The sequence below is a fragment of the Magnolia sinica genome, chromosome 9 (assembly GCF_029962835.1).
Source record: "Magnolia sinica isolate HGM2019 chromosome 9, MsV1, whole genome shotgun sequence".
NCBI classification, from domain to species: domain Eukaryota; kingdom Viridiplantae; phylum Streptophyta; class Magnoliopsida; order Magnoliales; family Magnoliaceae; genus Magnolia; species Magnolia sinica.
Window position 1 is genome coordinate 39,682,235 of NC_080581.1, and position 20,714 is coordinate 39,702,948.

Below are 20,714 nucleotides of genomic sequence, written 5' to 3' on the forward strand. Positions count from 1 at the left end.
AATACCCATTACATGTCTTGAGATCATGGTGCACGTAGACAGTGTCTGGACCCACATGCCTGCAAAATCCACCTGTCTGTTTCATCCATCAAAATACTTGGTGTTGCATATATATACGTGCCCGCATATGCTTGTACAGTGTGTGCTTTTGAATGTTTCATTTCTGTTGCACGAATGTGTGCAAGTCTGCAAAAAGTGACTTTGTTTACTTTCTAGACAAGATTACATCTGGCATCTACTGTTTGTACGTTTGCACATGCAATGGCATGGTTCGAGCTCATTACTCAATGGAAGGCACTCTATGCTGCAACCTTGAGGTCTCGGGTTCAAGTCCACATGGCCTACCAAAATAATGAATTTGTATGCTTACTTAGATTTTGTTTGTTGTAGCTGACCCCAATTAGTTGGGAGAAGGCTTAGATGATGATGATGATGATGATGATATGTTGTTGTGCTGCATACTCAATGATTTACATTTTCAAAATTTGAAGATCATGTTCAAGTAACAATTTATTTTCTTCACGTTCAACAATTTACATGTCAGAATTTGAAGATCATGTTCAAATAACCATCAATTTTCTTTTTGTTCGGTAATTTACTTTTCTGAAATCTGAAGATCTTGTTTGAGTAACAATCAGTTTTCTTTGGTTGGGGCCTGGGGGTTGGTGGTGAACGATAATGGTTGGACAGAGGTTCTAATCAAAAGAGGGTTGCAGATAGAGAAAAAGCCCAGCCTTTAATTGAGTTTTTTTTACTCCATTTCTTGCTGATTTTGAGGGATGGACAGCAATTGATTTCCTCCCGCATTTCTACAAGTTTGGCAAGGTATTAGAAATCTCAATCCCGAAGGGAAATGCATTGATCATCATTGGGGGCTTGCATTCATCTGATGCACTAGCTATAAGCAAGAACTACTGGAGAAAGGTTGTTCAATACCGATGAAGCAATCTCAACATTCAGAAGCCTTCATATCAAAGATAACCATCCCTGTTGCCAGGCCGATTGACATCCTTGATCGTTCGTATCCAGCATTCAGAGTATTGGTGTCTTTACATGTATCGATGACTGAGGATATGAAAACATGAATTTATATTGCCAATATTATCGTCCATACTCAGAAAAATATCACCGAGGGAAACATTTTGGGTTTAGACTGATGAACGTTTACACAGATGGTTCACCAGAGATCAATGGTAAGACCCTCCATCTGCAGTATGCTAAATATGGGCTAGATTATCCGATCCCTTCGCAAGAACTACTGGAGAAAGAGTGTGTTCAGTACAGATGAAGCAATCTCAATATTCAGAAACCATTATATCAAAGATAACAATTCCTGTTGTCAGGCTGATTTACATCCTTGGTTGTTCGTATTCAGTGTTCAGAGTATTGGTATCTTTACACATATTGATGACTGAGCATATGGAAAGAAAAATATCACCGACTGAGGGAAACATTGGGGATACATTAAGAGAAAGGTGGAATTTTTCAATGGAACTTCAGGAGATTTTAAAAGACACATGTTTATTCATTTAAGAATAAAAATATTGTAAAAAACAATGATACATAATAAATTTCCATTTAAATTTCCATTTTATAGGGGCCTAAACCATATGATGTTGAAAAAAGTAGTACAATTGTATAAAAAATGAGTTCATATCTTTAAAACACCATGCAATGGAAGTAAATCCTCAATTTGAGGGGTGAAAATGGAGGAGATTAGGATTTCTTTAATTCCCCCCATTCACTCACTCAAATGTTGATTTATTCACCACAAATCCATGTCATACGAATCATGAATCAATATTGCAATCCATGCTAAACTTTAGAAAAAAAAAAAAAAGAAATTTCCATGGACTTTTTGTCACCTTTGAGTTCTGGCCTATCTCCACTCCGAGTTGAGATTTATTTCTTCTCAAAATCTAAGCTTTGATTCAACAAAAATCAAATGTCATGGGCAAAATACCTGAGGAACAAATCCTCACCAAATATTGCTGATAATATCAACCTTACAGGCAATCTTTGGAATTTTCTATGTCACTGGGGGTTTGGGTATTGCTGATCTGGCGATACTAATAATATCGGCGATATTATCAATAATATTGCTGATATTTGGAATCCCATTTGTACCCCACAAGCTCCTTTAAAGGACTAGTTCAAGATTCCAAATCACTTGACTTCGTCAATGACCAATGGGCCTAACGTTAATTCAAGTGGGGGACAACATGAAAGAAAACTGGAAGTTGGTCAGGTAGGATTCTAGTGGTACCTACTTCTCAATGGCTAGTATCCCAGCTCACGAGATGTGGCTAAATGGGGCATGGGAGGAGAGATCACAGTAATGTAGGTGGTTGTAAACACCTCAATCTTCATTTTCCCTAACTATGAGGGGGTGGTTCATATCGTTGAGATGGATTTCAGGATGGATAACCTTATGAAATCACCATCTTCATGGCATTATTTCTTTGGACTCGGTAACACATTTTGGATGTTAGTGGTGGATGTTTGGATAATTTCTCTTTCCTTTCCTTTCCTTCCCCGCCCTTTCTTATATTCTTCTTTAGAAGTATCATATATCATCTTCCCAATATGTAGATAAATGAAACTAAGCCATTCTTTAAGATTTAAAATTTGAAATTGTGTAGTAGTAATGAGGGATGATATCTCCGTTTGGAATCAAAATCTCGCGGAGAAAACAACTTTTCTTGCCCCATTATAGTGAGAAACCATTTTGTTTCCGACCCTTATAGTAGAAACTAAGTAGTTCGAAGCTTGGGGCCAAGCAAATAAGGGTAGTTCCTACTAAAGACGCATTGGGAAGAGCCGAATATTCATGGTTTTGACGTGGACAATGTAGACTTGCTTACTTCGGGCAATTTTCACTCCCCAAATTGCCTTCCTAATTTGTTGATCTCCTTCCTACTTCCCTTTATGGGTTTACAACCCCCGAACTTTGATAGGCCTTGTGTAGAGTGTGGAACTTATGCTACTATCATTCCAAGAAGTGGTGCTACGACGGATGTCCTTTTGACTTCGTTGTGTGTGGATAATGATTTGGAAGAGGGCAGTTGTTGACACATAAAAAAAGATACATATTGGAGTCTATACTTGCGTCCATCATTGGAAAGGAATCCTTTATAACATAAAGTTAAGGGATGATATGAGCGTGGGGTTCAAACCTATCCGTGCCCATCTTCATGTAGGTGGTGAGGGTCTTTTGGCCTAGCTATGTATGAGCATTGACTCATTTTCTTATTCATTTGTTATGAGCGCTAGCTCATTATAATGGCCATTTCCTCTGAGTGTGCCCACAGTTGTGAGGGTGGCGCTTGCTAGGTGGGCAGTCAAACTGCCTAAGGGCCTATTTGGGCGTTGGGATTAGAAGAGATTAGGTGGGATGGGATTCAAAAAACATAATTATTACCCATGGCAGGGATTGTCCCTTGTTGCCATGGGATAAGATAATGCCATGCTTTGTTGCTAATACAGTGGTACGGATATACCCACCATCATTTGAAATTACTGAGAATAACATACATGTGTTATATCTAAACCGTTCATTTGTTTTGTAACCTCATTTTATGGCATGGCCCTAAAAATGAGGTAGATCCAAAACTTATGTGGCCCCAAAGAAGTTTTCAACGGTAAGTATTCAATCCCCATTGCTTTCTATGGTGGGGTCCACTTGAACTTTAGATTTACCTGATTTTTTAGCCCATGCTCTTAAATAATCTCGATAAATGGGTGGACGGTGTGGATATAGCCCACACATCATGGTGGGACCTACACAACGTGCTAACATTGAGTGAAATTGGCACGGGACCCAATGCAATACCATTTAATGTAATTCCAAGCTTTTCCATTCTTCCCAAACATGGAGTGGAATTGGCACAGGACTAGATGAATCCCATCCCACCTAATCCCTTCTAAGCCCACCGCCCAAACCCCTAAGGGTGCGCCATTGTCTTAACCTGCATCCTGTCACATGGCGTGGCTAGCTAGTGTGTAGGTGCAACTGGCCAGTTCGTGAGCACGCGCAGACGGAAATCTCTGAGATCGTCCAATTAGAGCTCGACGTGTCCAGTGTCCACTGTTGTCTTCTGGCCATGCCAGTTGTCAAATAATCGTCAACAATCGTCAAAATTGCCAATCTTTGCCTATAAATCCTCTCTAGGGCCCTCATTTGGTAAATTTTACATTTAACCTTCCAGAGCTCTTTCCTTGAGATTCTCTGAGCCTTTTTCCTGCTTTTCTTGCCTGAGCTCACCTACGCCCAGGTGAGGATCTCCAAATTCTCCTGTAGAACAACTTTGGAGAACCTTTCACTTACTCCGTCGTTGGTAATGAGCTTAGTTGGTGCTTGCGTCCATTGCCTAAAGTGCAGAGCTCCGCTTACTGCCCAAAATGGAGCGTAGTTGACCTGCACCCATTGCCCAAGGGGCAAGGTCACGCTCACTATCCTAAATGTAGCCCAGGAGCTCACACTCTCTAATTGGCCACGTTAGGTTTAGGGCATGGGCCTAAAAATGATGTAGATCGATATCTCAGGTGGACCACACTATAGGAAACAATAATCATTGAACGCTCACCATTAGAAGCTTCTTGGGGTTTGCCGTAATGTTTATTTGCCATCCAACCTGTTGATAAGGTCACACAAATGTGGATGAATGGAAAACATAAATATCGGCTTGATCCAACCTTTTGTGGCCCACCACAAGTTTTTGATGGTTAATCATCACGGTTTTGTGTGGTGTGGTCCATTTGAGATTTGGATTTGCTTCATTTTTTGGCCCGTGCCCTAAAATGAGTTAGCAAAATGGATGGGTGGCATGGATATACAACACATGCATCAAGGTGGGGCCACAATCATGATAATGCAAGGGCATTTTCACATCGGGCTCGAGTGGGGTTGCTAGTGAGATGCAGGGGCACACTCGGGGTGAGTGGCCTGTGTGAGGCCGGTGGCTTGTGTGAGGCGGGCCCCATCCGTGTGAAGCGGGTGGTTCTTGTGAAGCGGAACCCATGTGAAGTGGGACCCACGAGGGGGTTCAGCCGAGGTCCTAACCCATGCGATGTGGGGCTTGGGCCATGAGATAAATGGATTAACTATCAGTTTGAGCTTTTAGGGCAATTGGTTAATTGTCCTGCATCAAAGTGGTATCAGAGCGGGAGGTCTCGTGTTCGAGACTCCTCACCGAGGGTGATTAATGCAGGGGCATTTTCATATCGAGCTCGAGTGGGGTTGCATGTGGGATGCATGGGCACACTTAGGGTGGGCGGCCCGTGTGAGGCGGGCCCCATTCGTGTGAAGCGGAACTCATGTGAAGTAGGGCCCATGAGGGGGGTTCGGCCGAGGTCCTAACCCATGCGATGTGGGGCTTGGGCTATGAGATAAAGGGATTTATTCGCCATGCTCTATTAGTTTGAGCTTTCAAGGCAAGTGGTTAATTGTCCTGCATCACATGACCTGACCGACCTAAATAAATCTGCACCTAAAACAGGTGCCAGTGTAGCATCATCCATCTATTGTTTTTAAAAGGTGGGCCCATCGTTATGTTTATTGGAAATCCACCCCAACTACCAGGTGGGTCACCCAACATTAGGCTTAGGGCCCAAAAATTAGCCCCATCCGTGATTTAGGTGGACCACACAATTGTAATTAGTGTATAAGGCAACGCTCACCACCCTCTAAACTATTCCCCATGGTGTGTCCCATGTGAATCACATTCGGGCGTGATTTTAAGGCCCCATGCCTAAATTTTGTTGTGGCATATAATAGTTGGGAGTGGATTTCATATAATGATCACGGTGGGCCCAGTAAAAATCAAGGGTGAAAGTCTCTTTCGAAACTATTTCCTTTGGTGCGGCCTACTTGAATCATAGGTCTGCTTGATTTTTTGGCTCGGGAGTAATGTGAGAATACACATCAATGTCGGGGTGGATCTCACATACAAATCAAGGTGGGCCCCATAAAAAAATCAAGGGTGTCCCATAATTTATTTCATTCAATCACCATTGTTCTTGTGGTGTGGTCCGCTTGAGATCTGGATATGCTTCATTATTGGGCCCATGCTCCAAAATGAGCTGGCAAATGGATTCGTTGAAACAAGCCCATCCCTTGATTTTTTCAGATTGCTTGAACGATCCTCATCATTCATTCGTGGATAGTTGTTTGTTGCAATAGGACCATTGGATGTTTTTCATTCTTAACTGAGAAATAAATGTCCATCGATCTCATTTGGACGAGGAAATAAATCTAATTTTTGGGTTATGAGACAATGATGCAGGACAGTCTAAACTAGAATTCATGTGTGAGCACATAAATTATCCAACAAAATAACTAGGACGGTCTAAACTAGAATGCGTGTGTGAGCACAGAAATTATCCAGCGAAATAAATAAGCAAATCAATTGAACTATTCAACACTCCACATCATAGTAAAGATAATAACAAAGGAAACATGCAATGGTTGCAGACCATCATCACAATCCTGTGGTACCGTATTCAAATCATGTATGAATTGGATCTGGCGAGGGATGGGACCTCCCGATCTTGCATGGATTCAATCCAACAATCAATACAACTTCTCTAGTCCAGGAAATCAAAGGATTTCTGGAATAGGGACAACTGGAAAATCCGAGAGGGTTGGGATCAATTCTCAGATTTTCAGAGTTAATAGCAATAAAAAAATACTAGGCATAGAAAGAGAACAAGGTTGGAGGGCTAGAAATATAATTTAGAAGAAGAGAAGATTAGGGGAAGAGAAGAACTTACCACAGAGAGAAAGGGGTAGAAGGCACCAAACTTTCATTAAAAAAACATTATTATTAGGTTTAGGGTAGGAAGCACCCTATTTATAAAATTCGGATTTAAAACAAAATCTCAACTACCCTTATAACAAAAGAAAAAAAACATGTAAAACAAAGCTTAAAAAAATAAATAAATAAAAATCATGTGTAACAAATTAGTCTTTTAACTCATCCTACATGCGTGTCCTCCTAATGTGGGGCCTTCAATTAATCTAGGGACACATGTAAAGTCTTTAAAATCTTCCTTGGTTGTGCCACGAACCATTATCAAGCCATAAAGATGTATTCGTCGGCCGCCTTCGTCTTTGATAAACTTTGAAGGGTCTAATGTCCTCATTAACTCCCTTCGAGTGAGAACTCGGCTCCGACGAGTTAAAACTTTTGTGCATATCGAGAAGGTCCGAATCAATCCCCTACAGTTTTGCTTTTGTAAGCCACGTGGAATCAGATGGTGGCTTGTTCTTCCATTTGACAAGGTACCTTTGGAAGCCCCCATCTTGTGTGGAAACAATTTTCTCATCCACTATCCTTTCAATATCTTCCTTACGGTCAATTGATGGTGGAAGGGGTGGAGTGGGTTGATAAGTAAAGTCGGAAAGTTACCAAGGGTGGAAAGAAGAAACAATGGAAGAGTTAGGACAGAGGCTAGATCTTTCACATTGATCATCGGATTTATTCTCATTTCAGGTGGAAGGTGTACCCTGTGCGCATTAAACCCAATTTTACGCAATACTTTGAATGGTCCAGTATTGCGAGCTTATAATTTCTTAGCGGAACTCGGAAGAAACTATTCTGGTCTAATCCTAACCATTACATAATCCCTTTCATTAAATTCTGTCCACCTACGATGTTGGTCAGCTGAACATTTATAATTATCATTACTCACATTTATTCGCTGTCTAGCATGTGCATGCAAGTCATGAATGTGTCGTGCAAATGCATTGACTGACTCAGAAAATCTTTGGGTAACTGACATGGGTAACAAGTCTATGGGCATCCGAGGTTTTTACCCACTAATAATTTCAAATGGACTCAACCCTGTAGATCTATTGACTGAACTATTGTAGGCGAACTTGACTATAGGTAGAATCAAATCCCAAGTTTTCACATTCACCCACTAATAGAGGTGTACATGAACTGAGCTAGCTCGGTTAGCTCGCTTGACTCGACTCGAAAAAGCTTGATCGACTCGGTTCGAAGCTGAGTTCGAGTTGGCCCCAGCTCGACTCGACTCAGATCGAACCCAGCTTGAATCGAACTTTTATCGAACCAGTTCGGTGATTCGGTTACTTTGATGTTAATGTTGCTCACCAAGTGTTTGATGAAATGACTTAAAGAAGTGTGACTGGTGGCAAGGAAGGTATGTATATGTAACCAACACCCTTTTTTTCTTGATTTTTATGTTGCTTAGAAGGTGTTTGATAAAATACCTGTAAAATCATTGTTGCTGTCTCAAATACAATGAGATTTTGAAGGTGTAGTCTAGGTGTTTGTGAAAATGTTGCAATGGCGAACTTGGCTTGATCTTGCCTCGAACTCGGCTCGAACTGGCCCGAGCTGCTGATTGAACCGAGCCAAGCTGGCCAGTCAGGCTTGAGGACCGAGCCGAGCCGAGTTCGAGCTGAGGTTAGCTAGTGGCCAAGCCGAGGCCAGCTCGACTCGGTTCGACTCGATGTACACCCCTACCCACTAAGCATCATAAGAGGTTTCCAAGGTTGCGATTAACCACCTCAGTTTGGCCATTAGTTTGGGGGTGGAATGCAGTAGAAAACTGCAAATGTGTTCCCATCATGTGTCAATGTGTCATAATGTCTTCCAAAAATTGCTGGTAAATTTGAAGTCACGGTCAAAGACTATGGTCTTAGGCAGTGTTCGAGTTGTCGGTATCGCTACAAGTTTCGCTGGCCGGAGATAAAGATATAATATCGTTATCGCCGATAACCGGAAATGCAGGGAAAAGGGGGGAAACATGGAGAAAATGGTGGAATTTTTCAGTGAAACTTCAGGACATGCCTAAATACACATATTTATATATTCAAAAGTGAAAAAATTAGAAAAAAAATGCATTAAATAATAAGTTTCCATTTAATGGGGGCCAAAAGGCATGCGTTGTCGTAAGAAATCACTCAAATAGTAATCAAAATAAGTTTATATAATACAAATGCAAGCTTACAAGAATAATGAGGTAAATCTAAAGTTCAAGTGGACCCACCACAGAAAACCGTGGGATCAATCACACCCATCGTTGAAACATTTATAGGGCCCACCATGATGTATTTTTAAGATCCAGCCTATTCACAAGTTAACATAGATGAAGTGAAAACAAAAATATAAGCTTGATCTCTGTGGCCCCTAAGAAATTTTGAACGGTGGATGTCATTATTTTTCTCATGCCATAAAATGATCGCTCCAAATGGATGCATGATATGGATACAACACATGCATCATGGTGGGGGAGTGTCTTCTGTGGGTCCCACAAGAATCTTCCAATCAATCTGGTTTTAGGACATGAACTGACTCTTGTGGGTCCCATAGTTTTAGCCGTTCAGTAAAAGTTCTGTGTACGGAGGTGCGCAAAGTGGAAGCCGATTGGCTGGTGTACCACACACCAGCTATATAGCTGCTGTAGGCACGTGTCATGCGAAGACGAGCACCGACGCTCCTCTTGTACGGACAGTTCAAAGTAGATCAAAGTTACATGGGCCTACAGTGATGTATACCGTTCATGTATTTTTATAGATGATTTTATAGCATTATTCAAAAAATGAATCATATCCAAAGATCATGTGGACCACACCACAAATAGCAGTAGAGATAATGATTTTCACCGTTAAACAATTCGTCGGGCCTGCTATAACGTTTATTTTCCATCCAATCTGTCCATAAGGTCACAAAGGCCAGAATGAAGAGGAAAAACAAATTTCATATTGATCGAAATCTTCCGTGACCCCAAAAAGGGTTTCAATGGTAGACGTTTAATCTCCCACTGCTCTTTTTGTTTTTTTCCAGTGTAGTCTACTTGATAGTTAGATCTATCTTATTTTTCGTCTCAAGCCTTAAGACGAGCACGCCAAATGAATGGACGGTTTGGATATAACATATACCTCATGATCAGACCCACGGAACTTGCTGACGTCAATACACCAGATATATAGCTGGTGTGAGGTACACTAGCCAATTCGGTTCCGGTAGGAAGCAGATTGCGTACTGAGTTATTCAGTACCCTTAGTGTACTGAGTAAACATTGTGGGGTCCACCGTTATTTATTTATTTCATCCACTCTGTTCATCCATTTTAACACATAATTTTATGGCCTTACCACAAAGCTGACGAACATAAAAAGCTCAAGTGGATCACACCGCAGGAAACAATGTGATTGAACCTCTACCATTGAAAAATTCATGGAGGCCATAGAAGCTTTTCCTCAGACTGATATTCGTTTTTTCGCTTCATCAAGATCTGTTCAACCTTATGAACGGGTTGGATGACAAATAAACATAATTGTGGGCCCTAACAAGGTTTCAACGGTTGAAATCATTATTCCACACTGTTTCCCATGGAATGGTCCATTTGAGCTTTGGATTTACTTAAATTTTGGGATCAACCACTAAAATTAGCAGAAAAAATGGATAGAAGGTGTGGATAAATCATATACATTAACAGTGGGCCAAAATGAGTTGACTCACTACCATAAAAGCGTACTGAGTTACCATAAAAGCGTACCGAGTAGCTCAGTACGCAATCCGATTTAAAGCCTCGCCACTGGTCCATGCTCTATGGTCCCACCATGATGCATATGTTTAATCCATTCAGTCAGTCCATTTTTCTAGATCATTTTATGATAAAAGTCCAAAAATGAGATGGATTAAAATCTCAAGTGGACCACACAATGTTGATTGAACGTATACGGTCTACCATTAAAAACTTCTTGCGGGCTACGAAAGTTTTGGATCAAGCTGATATTTCTTTTTTCCCTTCACTCAGGTATTTAAGACGTAATCAATAGCTTGGATATCAAATAAACATTACAGTGGGCCCCAGGAGGTTTTAAATGGTGGACATTTAATGACTACTGTTTTCCCGTGGTGTGGTCCATTTGAGTTTTAGATCTACCTATTTTTTTTCGATCAAGCTCTAAAATGATATTTTAAAATTAATTGACAGCATGGATACAACAAATGCATCATGGTGGGGCCCACGGAGCACCGACCTCCACCGTCAAAAGCCAAAGCCCCGTTTAAAATGAAATCCCATCCCCAATTTCCGTAAAAACGCCGAAAATCCTCTCCTTCCCACCAAAATCTCTGGATTTTCAACCCGAAAATCCCTCTCCCTCGTCCCAAGAATTAAAAAAAAACCCTCTATTTTCCAACAAAATCTCGAGATTTTCATAGCCCGCAAGTCAATTTTTTCTTGAGAAGCTGCCAGAGGATTTTTCGACGGAAAAATCGATTTTTTTGGGGTTGAATCTTACCAAAAAGTTGCCAATTTACACTCAACAACTGTGAAGCTCTTGAAATTCACGTCTTCAACCAGATCTGGGCGAAAAACTGGTATTTTCTTGCATTTTTTTGTTTTTGATTTCGACGATTTTATCGCCAAAAACATCTCTTGTTGGCTACAGTTCTCACCCTTCGAAAATATCGGCGATATTTCGAAAATATCGGCGACATTATCGACGATATTTGGCAATGATTCGAATAAATGGGTTTTCGGTATCGCTGAGCCAGCGATACCGATATTATCGGCGACATATCGATATTGTCGCCGATAATTTAAACACTGGTCTTAGGTAAACCATGGAGAAGGACCACACCCTTGAAAAAGACTTTAACACTATTAGACGCACCCGAAGTTTTAGATCATGGGATGAAATGTGCCATCTTAGAGAAGTGGTCAACAACAACAAAAATGGAATCGTGCTTTTTGGGTAGCCCAAGCATGAAATCCATGCTAATGTCTTGCCACGGAGTATGTGGCACAGGTAATGATGTATATAATCCAGATTTTTTCTTTTGCTGCTTCGCCATTTGACACGTTCTACACTGTTCTAAAATTTTGGCGATATCTCGCTTGAGACTTGGCTAGTAGAAACGATCATCTACGAGGGAAATAGTCTTATTGCGGCCAAAGTGGCCAGCTATCCCTCTCGAATGAAGCTCCCAGACGAGGAATTCATGGATGGACATATGAGGAATCCATAAACGATTTCCTTTAAAAAGGAATCCATCTCTTAACATGAAATCCCCCGCACTTTGTTGATCACTCGAGAGTGACGTATAGGTATCCCCAAAATCTGGACATGTGAGGTACTCATCTCTCAATTGCTAAAAGCCGACAACTCCTACACTAAAGAATTGAGCAACGCCACTTTACGGCTAAGGGCATCAACTGGCTTATTCTCCACTCTGGCCTTTTGTTTCAAGACAAACGAATACTCTTGAAGGAATGCAACTCACTTAGCATGCCGTGGGTTAAGTTTCTTCTGGGAGTGAATATAACGTAAGGCTTCATGATCAGAGAATAAGACAAATTTCTGTTGTAGGAGGTAGTGGCGCCAATGTCTCAAACACTGCACTACTGCATAGAATTCCTTATCATAGGTAGAGTATTTTTGTTTTGCCTCATTCAATTTCTCACTGAAATAGGCAATAGGATGATCCTCTTGGCTTATGACTCCATCTATACCAACACCAGACACATCACACGCAACTTTAAAGACTTTAGAAAAGTTGGGAAAGTGCATGACAGGAGCTTCAACCATCTTGCCCTTAATTTCTTTGAACGCCTTAACTGCTGCTTCGACTTTACAAATTCTCCCTTCTTCATACACTCTGTAATAGGAGCCATAATCGTGCTAAAACTCCTAATGAACCAACGATAGAATGTGGCTAAGCCATGGAAGCTTTGCACTTCATGGATGTTCCTTGGTTCAGGCCAATCAACTGCGGCCTTGACTTTATCTGGGTTTGCATGCATCCCTTCTGCACCATAAACCCTAAGAACACAACCTGACTAGACATGAATGAACACTTTTTAAGGTTAGTGTATAATTTCTTCACCCTTAGGACGCTACAGACCAACTTCAACTGTTCAAGGTGTGATTCTCTAGTGGTATTATAGATCAGGATATTGTCTAAGTACACAAAGAATTTCCTCTTGAACGGTCTCAAGACCTGGGTCATCACCTGCATGAAAGTGCTGGGGGCGTTAGTCAAGCCAAAAGGCATGACCAACCACTCCTATAGTCCATCCTTCGTTTTAAAGGCCGTCTTCCATTCATCACCGGGGCGTATATAGATTTGGTGATATCCACACTTGAGATCTATTTTGGAGAAAATGGTGGATTTAGCTATCATGTCTAACATGTCATCAAGCCTAGGTATGGGAAACCTATACTTGACCGTGATTTTGTTAATGACTCTGCTGTCCACATACATGCGCCAAGTGCCGTCTTTCTTAGGTGTTAGTAAAGCAGGTACGACACACGGGCTCATGCTCTCCTGGATGAAACCCTTTCGCAAGAGCTCATCTACTTGCTTCTTCAACTCTGCATACTCTGTAGGGTTCATCCTATAGTGAGGAAGGTTTGGTAGAGTCGACCTAGGGACAAGATCAATGGCATGCCGGATAACCCTCATGGGTGGCAACTCATCCGGCAAATCCTTAGGGATTACATCTTTGTACTCCTCTAAGACCGCGGCTACCTCGTGGGGTAACCCTATTGGTACCTCTGGTGTAGCCTCTCAAGCTACTAAGGCATACACCGTAGAATCCTCCTTAGTCTCTCTTTCAAACTCTTTAGCCATGATGATGTGGAGAGACTTGAGTGTGGATTTTCTCATTTCTTTAGGCTCACTATCCTTCTCACTTTTCTTCTGTGCAGTGTTTTGTGGTGGCATAGAATTAATTTTGATCTTCTTGCTGTTACGCATGAAGGTACATGCATTAGAACGGCTGTAGATTGTAACGTCATTATCGAATAGCCACGATCTACCTAGGATGATATGACCTACATCCATGGGCAACACATCACACCACATGGACTCCTTATAAGACCCGAACTCGATGGGTACAAGACATTGATGGGTGACAGGAAGGGAAAGTCTTGTCTACCCATGAGACTTTGTACGGGTCAGGATGAGAGGTGGCCTCTAACTTTAGACGGCCTAAGATACTGGTGGAAATTACATTCTAGCAAATCCCACTGTCCATTATCACCTTACAATTTTTCTCGCCACACTTGGCAATTGTGTAGAAGATAGTGTTGCGATGCCAGCCAACACTGCTTCTAGTCTGGGCTAGCACACACCTGACAACTTCTAGTGTGGCATCATCACCCACCTCATCCTCATCACTCAATGACCCTACGGGCTGATATTCTTCAACTTCAGAGTCGCCCTGATCATACTCGGTATTCTGGGAATCGCCAATGACTAAGGCTTTTCCTTTGCTCTTAGTGGGACATTGAGTTGCAAGATGACCAATATTTCCACATTCGTAGCATCGCACATTCTGTCCTCCACCTGGACCAACACCAAGGATGCCTTTTCTCTTGTCATCTCTAGGCCTAGGCGTAACATTCGCTTACGCCTTGGGTTGATTACCAGTGTTGGGTCTAGTTCCCTGAGAATCAATCCTAACATTAGAGTCTCAGGAATCGGACCATCTTGTGATAGGAGTCTTCAAATACTGCTCTAATTCCTGCACTAGGTATATCTCATCCAAAGCTGTCACTGAACGAGCCCAAATCTCATGCAGAAGATTCGATCGAAGGCCCATCTTGAAACGCGTGAGCGTTACTAGAGGGTCTTCCTCAATGTCACATCGCATCATGAATTCCTCAAATTTCGCAATGTATTCCGTGACAGGCATGGATCATTGGCGTAAAGATTACCATTGTTCCAGGAGCTTCTGGCGATAAGAGAGAGGGAGGTACTTCTCTCTTGTATAGTTTTCATCTCGCTCCATTCGGTAATGGGAGCTCCTCCCACCTATTCAATCTTACGCTCTTTATTGGTCCAATACATTTTCGCTTGCCCCACAAGCTTCATTTTGGCAAACCACACTTGTCAATTCTCTGACATCTCATGCCACTCAAAAAGTGGTCCATGTCAGCTAACCAATCAAAGAATGCCTTGGGGTCAAAGTGACTATCAGAGCTCGGGGCATCAATCCTGACATTTTTCATGACTCTCTCGTCAGGATCAAAGCGGTTTTGATATGTCTGTTCTCTACCCACATGCCCACCATTGGTGGGCTTTGTCTAAGGGATGACTCCTCACCAACACCACCTGCCCGCGACTGCACATTTCCCCCAACAATGGGGTTCTCCCTTTGGGATGCCTTTAATCGCTCAAGTTGGTCAGTTTTCGTTTGATATTTTTGTTGGATGTCTCTATGGCAGTTATCTTTTGGAGTAATTGAGCGAAGGTGATCGCTTAATTGCTCGTTACTCATGATGGGGTGTTGGTCAAAACCCTAACCACTTCTAGTGGGCATACACCAAAAACTCAAACTCAATTTTCCATACCCGACAATAATATTTGAACATACCTCAATATGGATGTATGATCCTATTTTTATATGATGTATGAATTTTACAGATTTTTAGATTTAACTAGAATGAAAACACAAATCTGGAAATTTAGATTTATATTTCACAGGACTGTGAATTTGAAAAATCAGGTTTGCAATTTCTGTGGGATGTAGATTTGGAATAATCTAGACAATCCCAGATGAGAAAACAGATGATCCTAAGTTCAGATACTCATTATGACAAAAACTATGCAAAACCTAATGCTTTGATACCAAATTTGATGTAGGACAGTCTAAACTAGAATGCATGTGTGAGCACAGAAATTATCTAGCGAAATAACTAAGCAAATCAATTGAAAAATTCAACATTCCACATTATAGTAAAGATAATAACAAAGGAAATATGCAATGGTTGTAGACCATCATCGCAATGCTGCGATACCGTATTCAAATCATGCGTGGATTGGATCCAGCGAGGGATGAGACCTCCCGATCTTGCATGGTTTCAATCTAATAATCAATGCAACTTCTTTAGTATAGGAAATCAAAAGATTTCCGGAATAGGGATGGCTGGAAAATCTGAGAGGGTTGGCATCAATTCTCAAATTTTCAGGGTCAATAGCAATAAAAAAAATACTAGGCATAGAAAGAGAAGAAGAAGGTTGGAGGGCTAAAAATAGAATTTAGAAGAAGAGAAGAGATTAGGGGAAGAGAAGAACTTACCACCGAGAGAAAGGAAAAGAAGGCACCAAGCTTTCATTAAGAAAACATTATTAGGTTTAGGGTAGAAAGAACCCTATTTATAAAATTCGGATTTAAAAGAAAATGACTAAACTACCCCTATAACAAAAAAGAAAAAAAAAGCGCAAAACAAAGCTTTCAAAAAAAATAAAAATCATGCGTAACAGATCAGTCTTCTAACTCATCCTACACGTTTGTCCTCCTAATGTGGGGCCTTCAATTAATCCAGGGACACGTGTAAGGTCTTCAAAATGCTCCTTGGTTGTGCCACGAACCATCATCGAGCCATAAAGATGTATTCGTCGACCGCCTTCATTTTTGATAAACTTTGAAGGGTCTGATGTCCTCATCACTTAATTTGGATAATTTAATTTCAATTACTTGTATGCCGCATGTGCAATTTTAAAAATAATTAATTGGTTGTGTTTTCACACATATCTTCTTTGATTTATACATTATATGAATTGATTTTGATTGTAATTGCGCACTTCAATGAAACAACGCATAGATTAGGACCATATAAAAAGGAAACATATCATGTGCACTTGTTTTTTGTGATCTTTTGATTTTTAAGTTTCATTAAAAAATTCAAATAATTTCTCAATGTTTCACCATGATTCCCAAAAGCAACGATACATTACGCGATACATTTGATATTTCCCATGCGTAACCCATATCCCAAGGGTGCGATACATCCGTCGATAATGATATGGAAAATGCTGTCAACTAGTTGGTTGTGGTTATAGCTGAATGTCATCACTTTTTTTCCATTGTCAACCAATTTTCTGACATTCTTCTTTTTTCTAATATATTCTAAGATGAGGTCGATGTAATGTGCAACACATGGTGACCATAACAAATGTGTTCTCTTCTCCATCAATTTTTATTTATTTATTTTCCGGCTCCCTTGTACGTTGCTTCATTATCGGTCACAAGCTGCACCACATTTTCATCTCCAATCTCATCAACTACCTTATTCATAAGGCTGAAAATATAATCCACATTCTTTGTTTCCTCCAGTCCATCAATCAATTTATGGAATATTGTACCCAAGTGGCACGCACCATGAAATTAATCATGCTATGTCTGGTTGGGCTAGTCCAACCATCGCACGTAACAGTGCATCTTCTGATTTGCCATATGGGTTTGAAGGTGGCCACGTATTCCTTCACGTCCTCATATTATGCATCTGTCCACTTTCCCCGTAATGTCACTCATGAGCTGTGGGTGCCTTCACTCCTTCGCCTGCCCTTGGCGCTACATCAATCACCACTTGCCAGTAGGGAGTTGGCAACATTTGGAGCCATCTTGCCATGTATGATTATCTTGGTTGTTGTCTTACCATCTACGATGGAACTTCTAGATGAATGGTATGAATCTTCCAATGGTGAGGAGAAACAGGGAGCAGATTGAGTGAGACTGTCCTCTCAAAGTAAGATGATCTTTGACTTGTTTTTTCAGCTCAAGTGTATAATTTTGAACCGAAGTTCTTGATTCCAAAATATCTTTCTATATGTTTAAAACAATTTCCATTGAGGGCCTGTTTGGTTTCTAATTTCCTCTGAAATGCAAAATGAGCCATCATTATTATTTCTAGGTGTTTGTTTAAATAAGAATTATGGCTTGTAAATCGAGAGACAAATACACTTGTAAAGAAAGTAGGTAAAGTAAATTGTGAAAATGTACCATTGTTACAGTGATTTTCTGGGTGAAACAAAAAATGTAGCAGAATCATCTTTGCAGTCAAATATAAGTGATGTCACCACACAGTTGCTAGAGTAAATAATCATTACCCATTTGCAACCATTTACTGTTTAACTGGAAAATCAAACAGGCCCTAAGGTGAATGGTGGTTTATGTAAATCGGTACAATTACAATGGCGAAATGCCCTTTCAATAAAGACATTTAAAAAAAAAACACGCGTGCATGTGGCTGCAACAGATTCAGTCATCATTCCATGTTGAAATGAACGTGTAAGTTCGCCTAACTTTGTTTGTTGTCCCTTGCAATCATATGCGTGCAAATGGCTAATAATGTTGATCATATTGGCTACGTTAGAAACATTCATGCCAATCAGCATGATATGTATGCATGTCCACTTTCTGGTTATCTATGACTAGATGTCTTCTTTGTGACAGTTTGTAATTTTGTATTGACAGTCTTTAATTCTGATTTGTATTTTATTTTTATTTTTTTGGTCAGGTGCAGTTGAGTACAAACTTTTTGTTGGTTCACTGAACAGACAAGCCACGGAAAAGGAGGTTGAGGAAGTAAGTTTCACATACATTGAATAATCTTGCTTTACTGTAACCAAAGTGACATATGTCATTCTCTGATACTTGGCATGGAAGTTTCTTGGGATGTATCTGCAAAATCTCATTAAAATAAAATTACCAGAACTACAAAAATAGGAGAGAAATAAAGTGATGAAAATTGAAGAGAGCGCAGAAAAATAAAAAAATCCATATTAACTGGAATGAAATATGTAAGGACCGTGAAAATATCATGATTATATTGTGACATTTTCAATTAGCAATGAGTTGAAAATATCGTGGTATTTCCAATTACCTATTGCATGCAGATTTGATGTTGCCTGCTAGTGGGTGCGTGTTGTTCAAAAATACAGGAACTTCTAATTTCATTGGGTGCTCAAGTAATTCTGAACTCTTACCTTCTAGCCATCTGATGCAGCAAAACTTTGGACCAACTGAATCTGAATACACAGGTACCAGTTTTGGGGTGAAATTCTCACAGGCATGTCACATGATTGAGCAACAAATAAATTCAGGAACCATTGTTATAAACTGAAGAGCCAGCTGGTAATAAGATGTGCATATTGGCCAGAGATTGTCACTTCAGCCCACTGATTATTGAAGTTGATTCAGCCAATGTCATCAAGTGGCTCAAATCTGGCCTGCAACCGTGGAGGTTCACAAATCTGATGGTGGAGTTTCATGATGTATGTGAGAACATTTCAGTCTCATTCTCCCATGTTCACTGTGAGGCAGACTTGGAAGCTAATAGTCCCATGAAGGGAGCTAATAAGCATGTATGCATAGCAATGATCTGGTCAGAGGGATGGGTTTATATGCATGTTTGTTTTAGGGGCCTCGAGTGGGGCAGCAGGGGATGTTGCGGTAATCTATTTCTGGTTTCCAGTTTTTGTTTGTTTGTTACTCTCCTTCAATAAATTTTTTTATCATCCATGAAAAAAATTATTTCACCTGGGCACATGATGTGAAGAGCAGCGCATGCTTGAAGGTGATAGAACAGCAAATGCTAGAAAGGGAAGCAACTCATGCTGTAAAGTCAACTCATTCATATGACCATCAGGGTGTAGTGCAGACTATGCAGAGAAATTGAAACCAATCGAAAAATAATAAAGTTTATGTCCATATAGTTGGGAGTGATTGCTCTTTTTTTTTTTGGTGTGGGCTTTATATAGGCTATCATCGGGCCTTCTAGAACATTCTAAATTACCCTCTAATTGATTCCCTATTACAGCATAATCTAATTACAAGATACTCTCGAATTGGTTCTCTATTACAAGAAAGTCCACGCTGTAAAAGATACTCTCTAATTAAAGAAACTGGGTATTAGACATAAAATACCAAAAAGAACTGCAAACTCCCAGAGTGCAGCAACCATTCTGAAAATACTCCTGCCGACTGTAGTTATTTCCAAAAATTACCGCATGTCCTTGTTTATTACAGGAATAGGAACCAGTTTGTCATGTGAGCTCCACAGGTCTACCATCCAATGGAGAGGCCAATTGGATTTGTATGCTCCACAGTCCAAATAGAGCTCTCAATATTACAGATCAGTCTGATTTGACCCAGATCACCAATCAGGTCAATATGGACTTCGTATTATCTGAGTTGTATTGGTTTCTGTCAGAAGCGAAATGGGTTACCGTACTGATATGGGATGGAAATGTAATGATATGGTAATGAAACATACTGATTTGGGACATGTTGTACCGGTTTGTCCCCGAACACCGAAACTACTAGTTAGATCCAAAAAGTTGATTGTTTCCAAAGTTTCAATTTGGAGAATTGGGTTGTCCAGATTCTCATTCTGTACCACATGATCTCTAATCATTGTCTAGATAATCAATGAGTTTTTTTATCAGGACCCTTGGAAGGGCCTAATTTGGATGAATTGAAATGTCTTAATCTTATTGCCAATACGGCCATATCGTATCTGTATCAGCTTGATAGGATATGTGATACGGGTCATATCAGCCCCAAGGAAAAAAGTGGGTCGTATCGCCTTGTATCGGGTGGTACGGGTTGTATCGGCACTGATATGGGTCCAATAAGGCCAATACTTGCGTATACAGGCCAATATGGTAAAGGCCCAAACTTGAAAATTTTGTTTTTAATTATTATCTGATTTTCCTCTTCTTTTTTCAAAGAATCATAGAAGAAGCTTAAAAAGTTATCTTAGATTAGATCTAGGCCTATTTTGCTCATCAAAACAAAAGATTCGAGTGGGATTTGAAGAATCAAAGCGGAACAGACCATTATGAGAAAAATTAGGAAAAAGGGTAGCCATCTCTCTCTCTCTCTCTCTCTCTCTCTTGTATTTTCATCTTCGTTTTGTTGTATTTCATTGTAATGGCCCGT

At 40.4% G+C, this 20,714-nt stretch overlaps 1 protein-coding gene across 3 annotated transcripts in view; it reads left to right on the forward strand.

Moving 5' to 3' along the window:
- Positions 1–20,714, forward strand: part of LOC131255385 (flowering time control protein FCA) — a 61,760-nt gene that overhangs the window by 15,097 nt on the left and 25,949 nt on the right. For all 3 annotated transcript variants that reach the window (XM_058256080.1, XM_058256083.1, XM_058256081.1), the window contains exon 6: positions 18,289–18,356. In XM_058256080.1, coding sequence (XP_058112063.1) covers positions 18,289–18,356 — 68 coding nt within the window. The remainder of the gene's footprint in view (positions 1–18,288; positions 18,357–20,714) is intronic.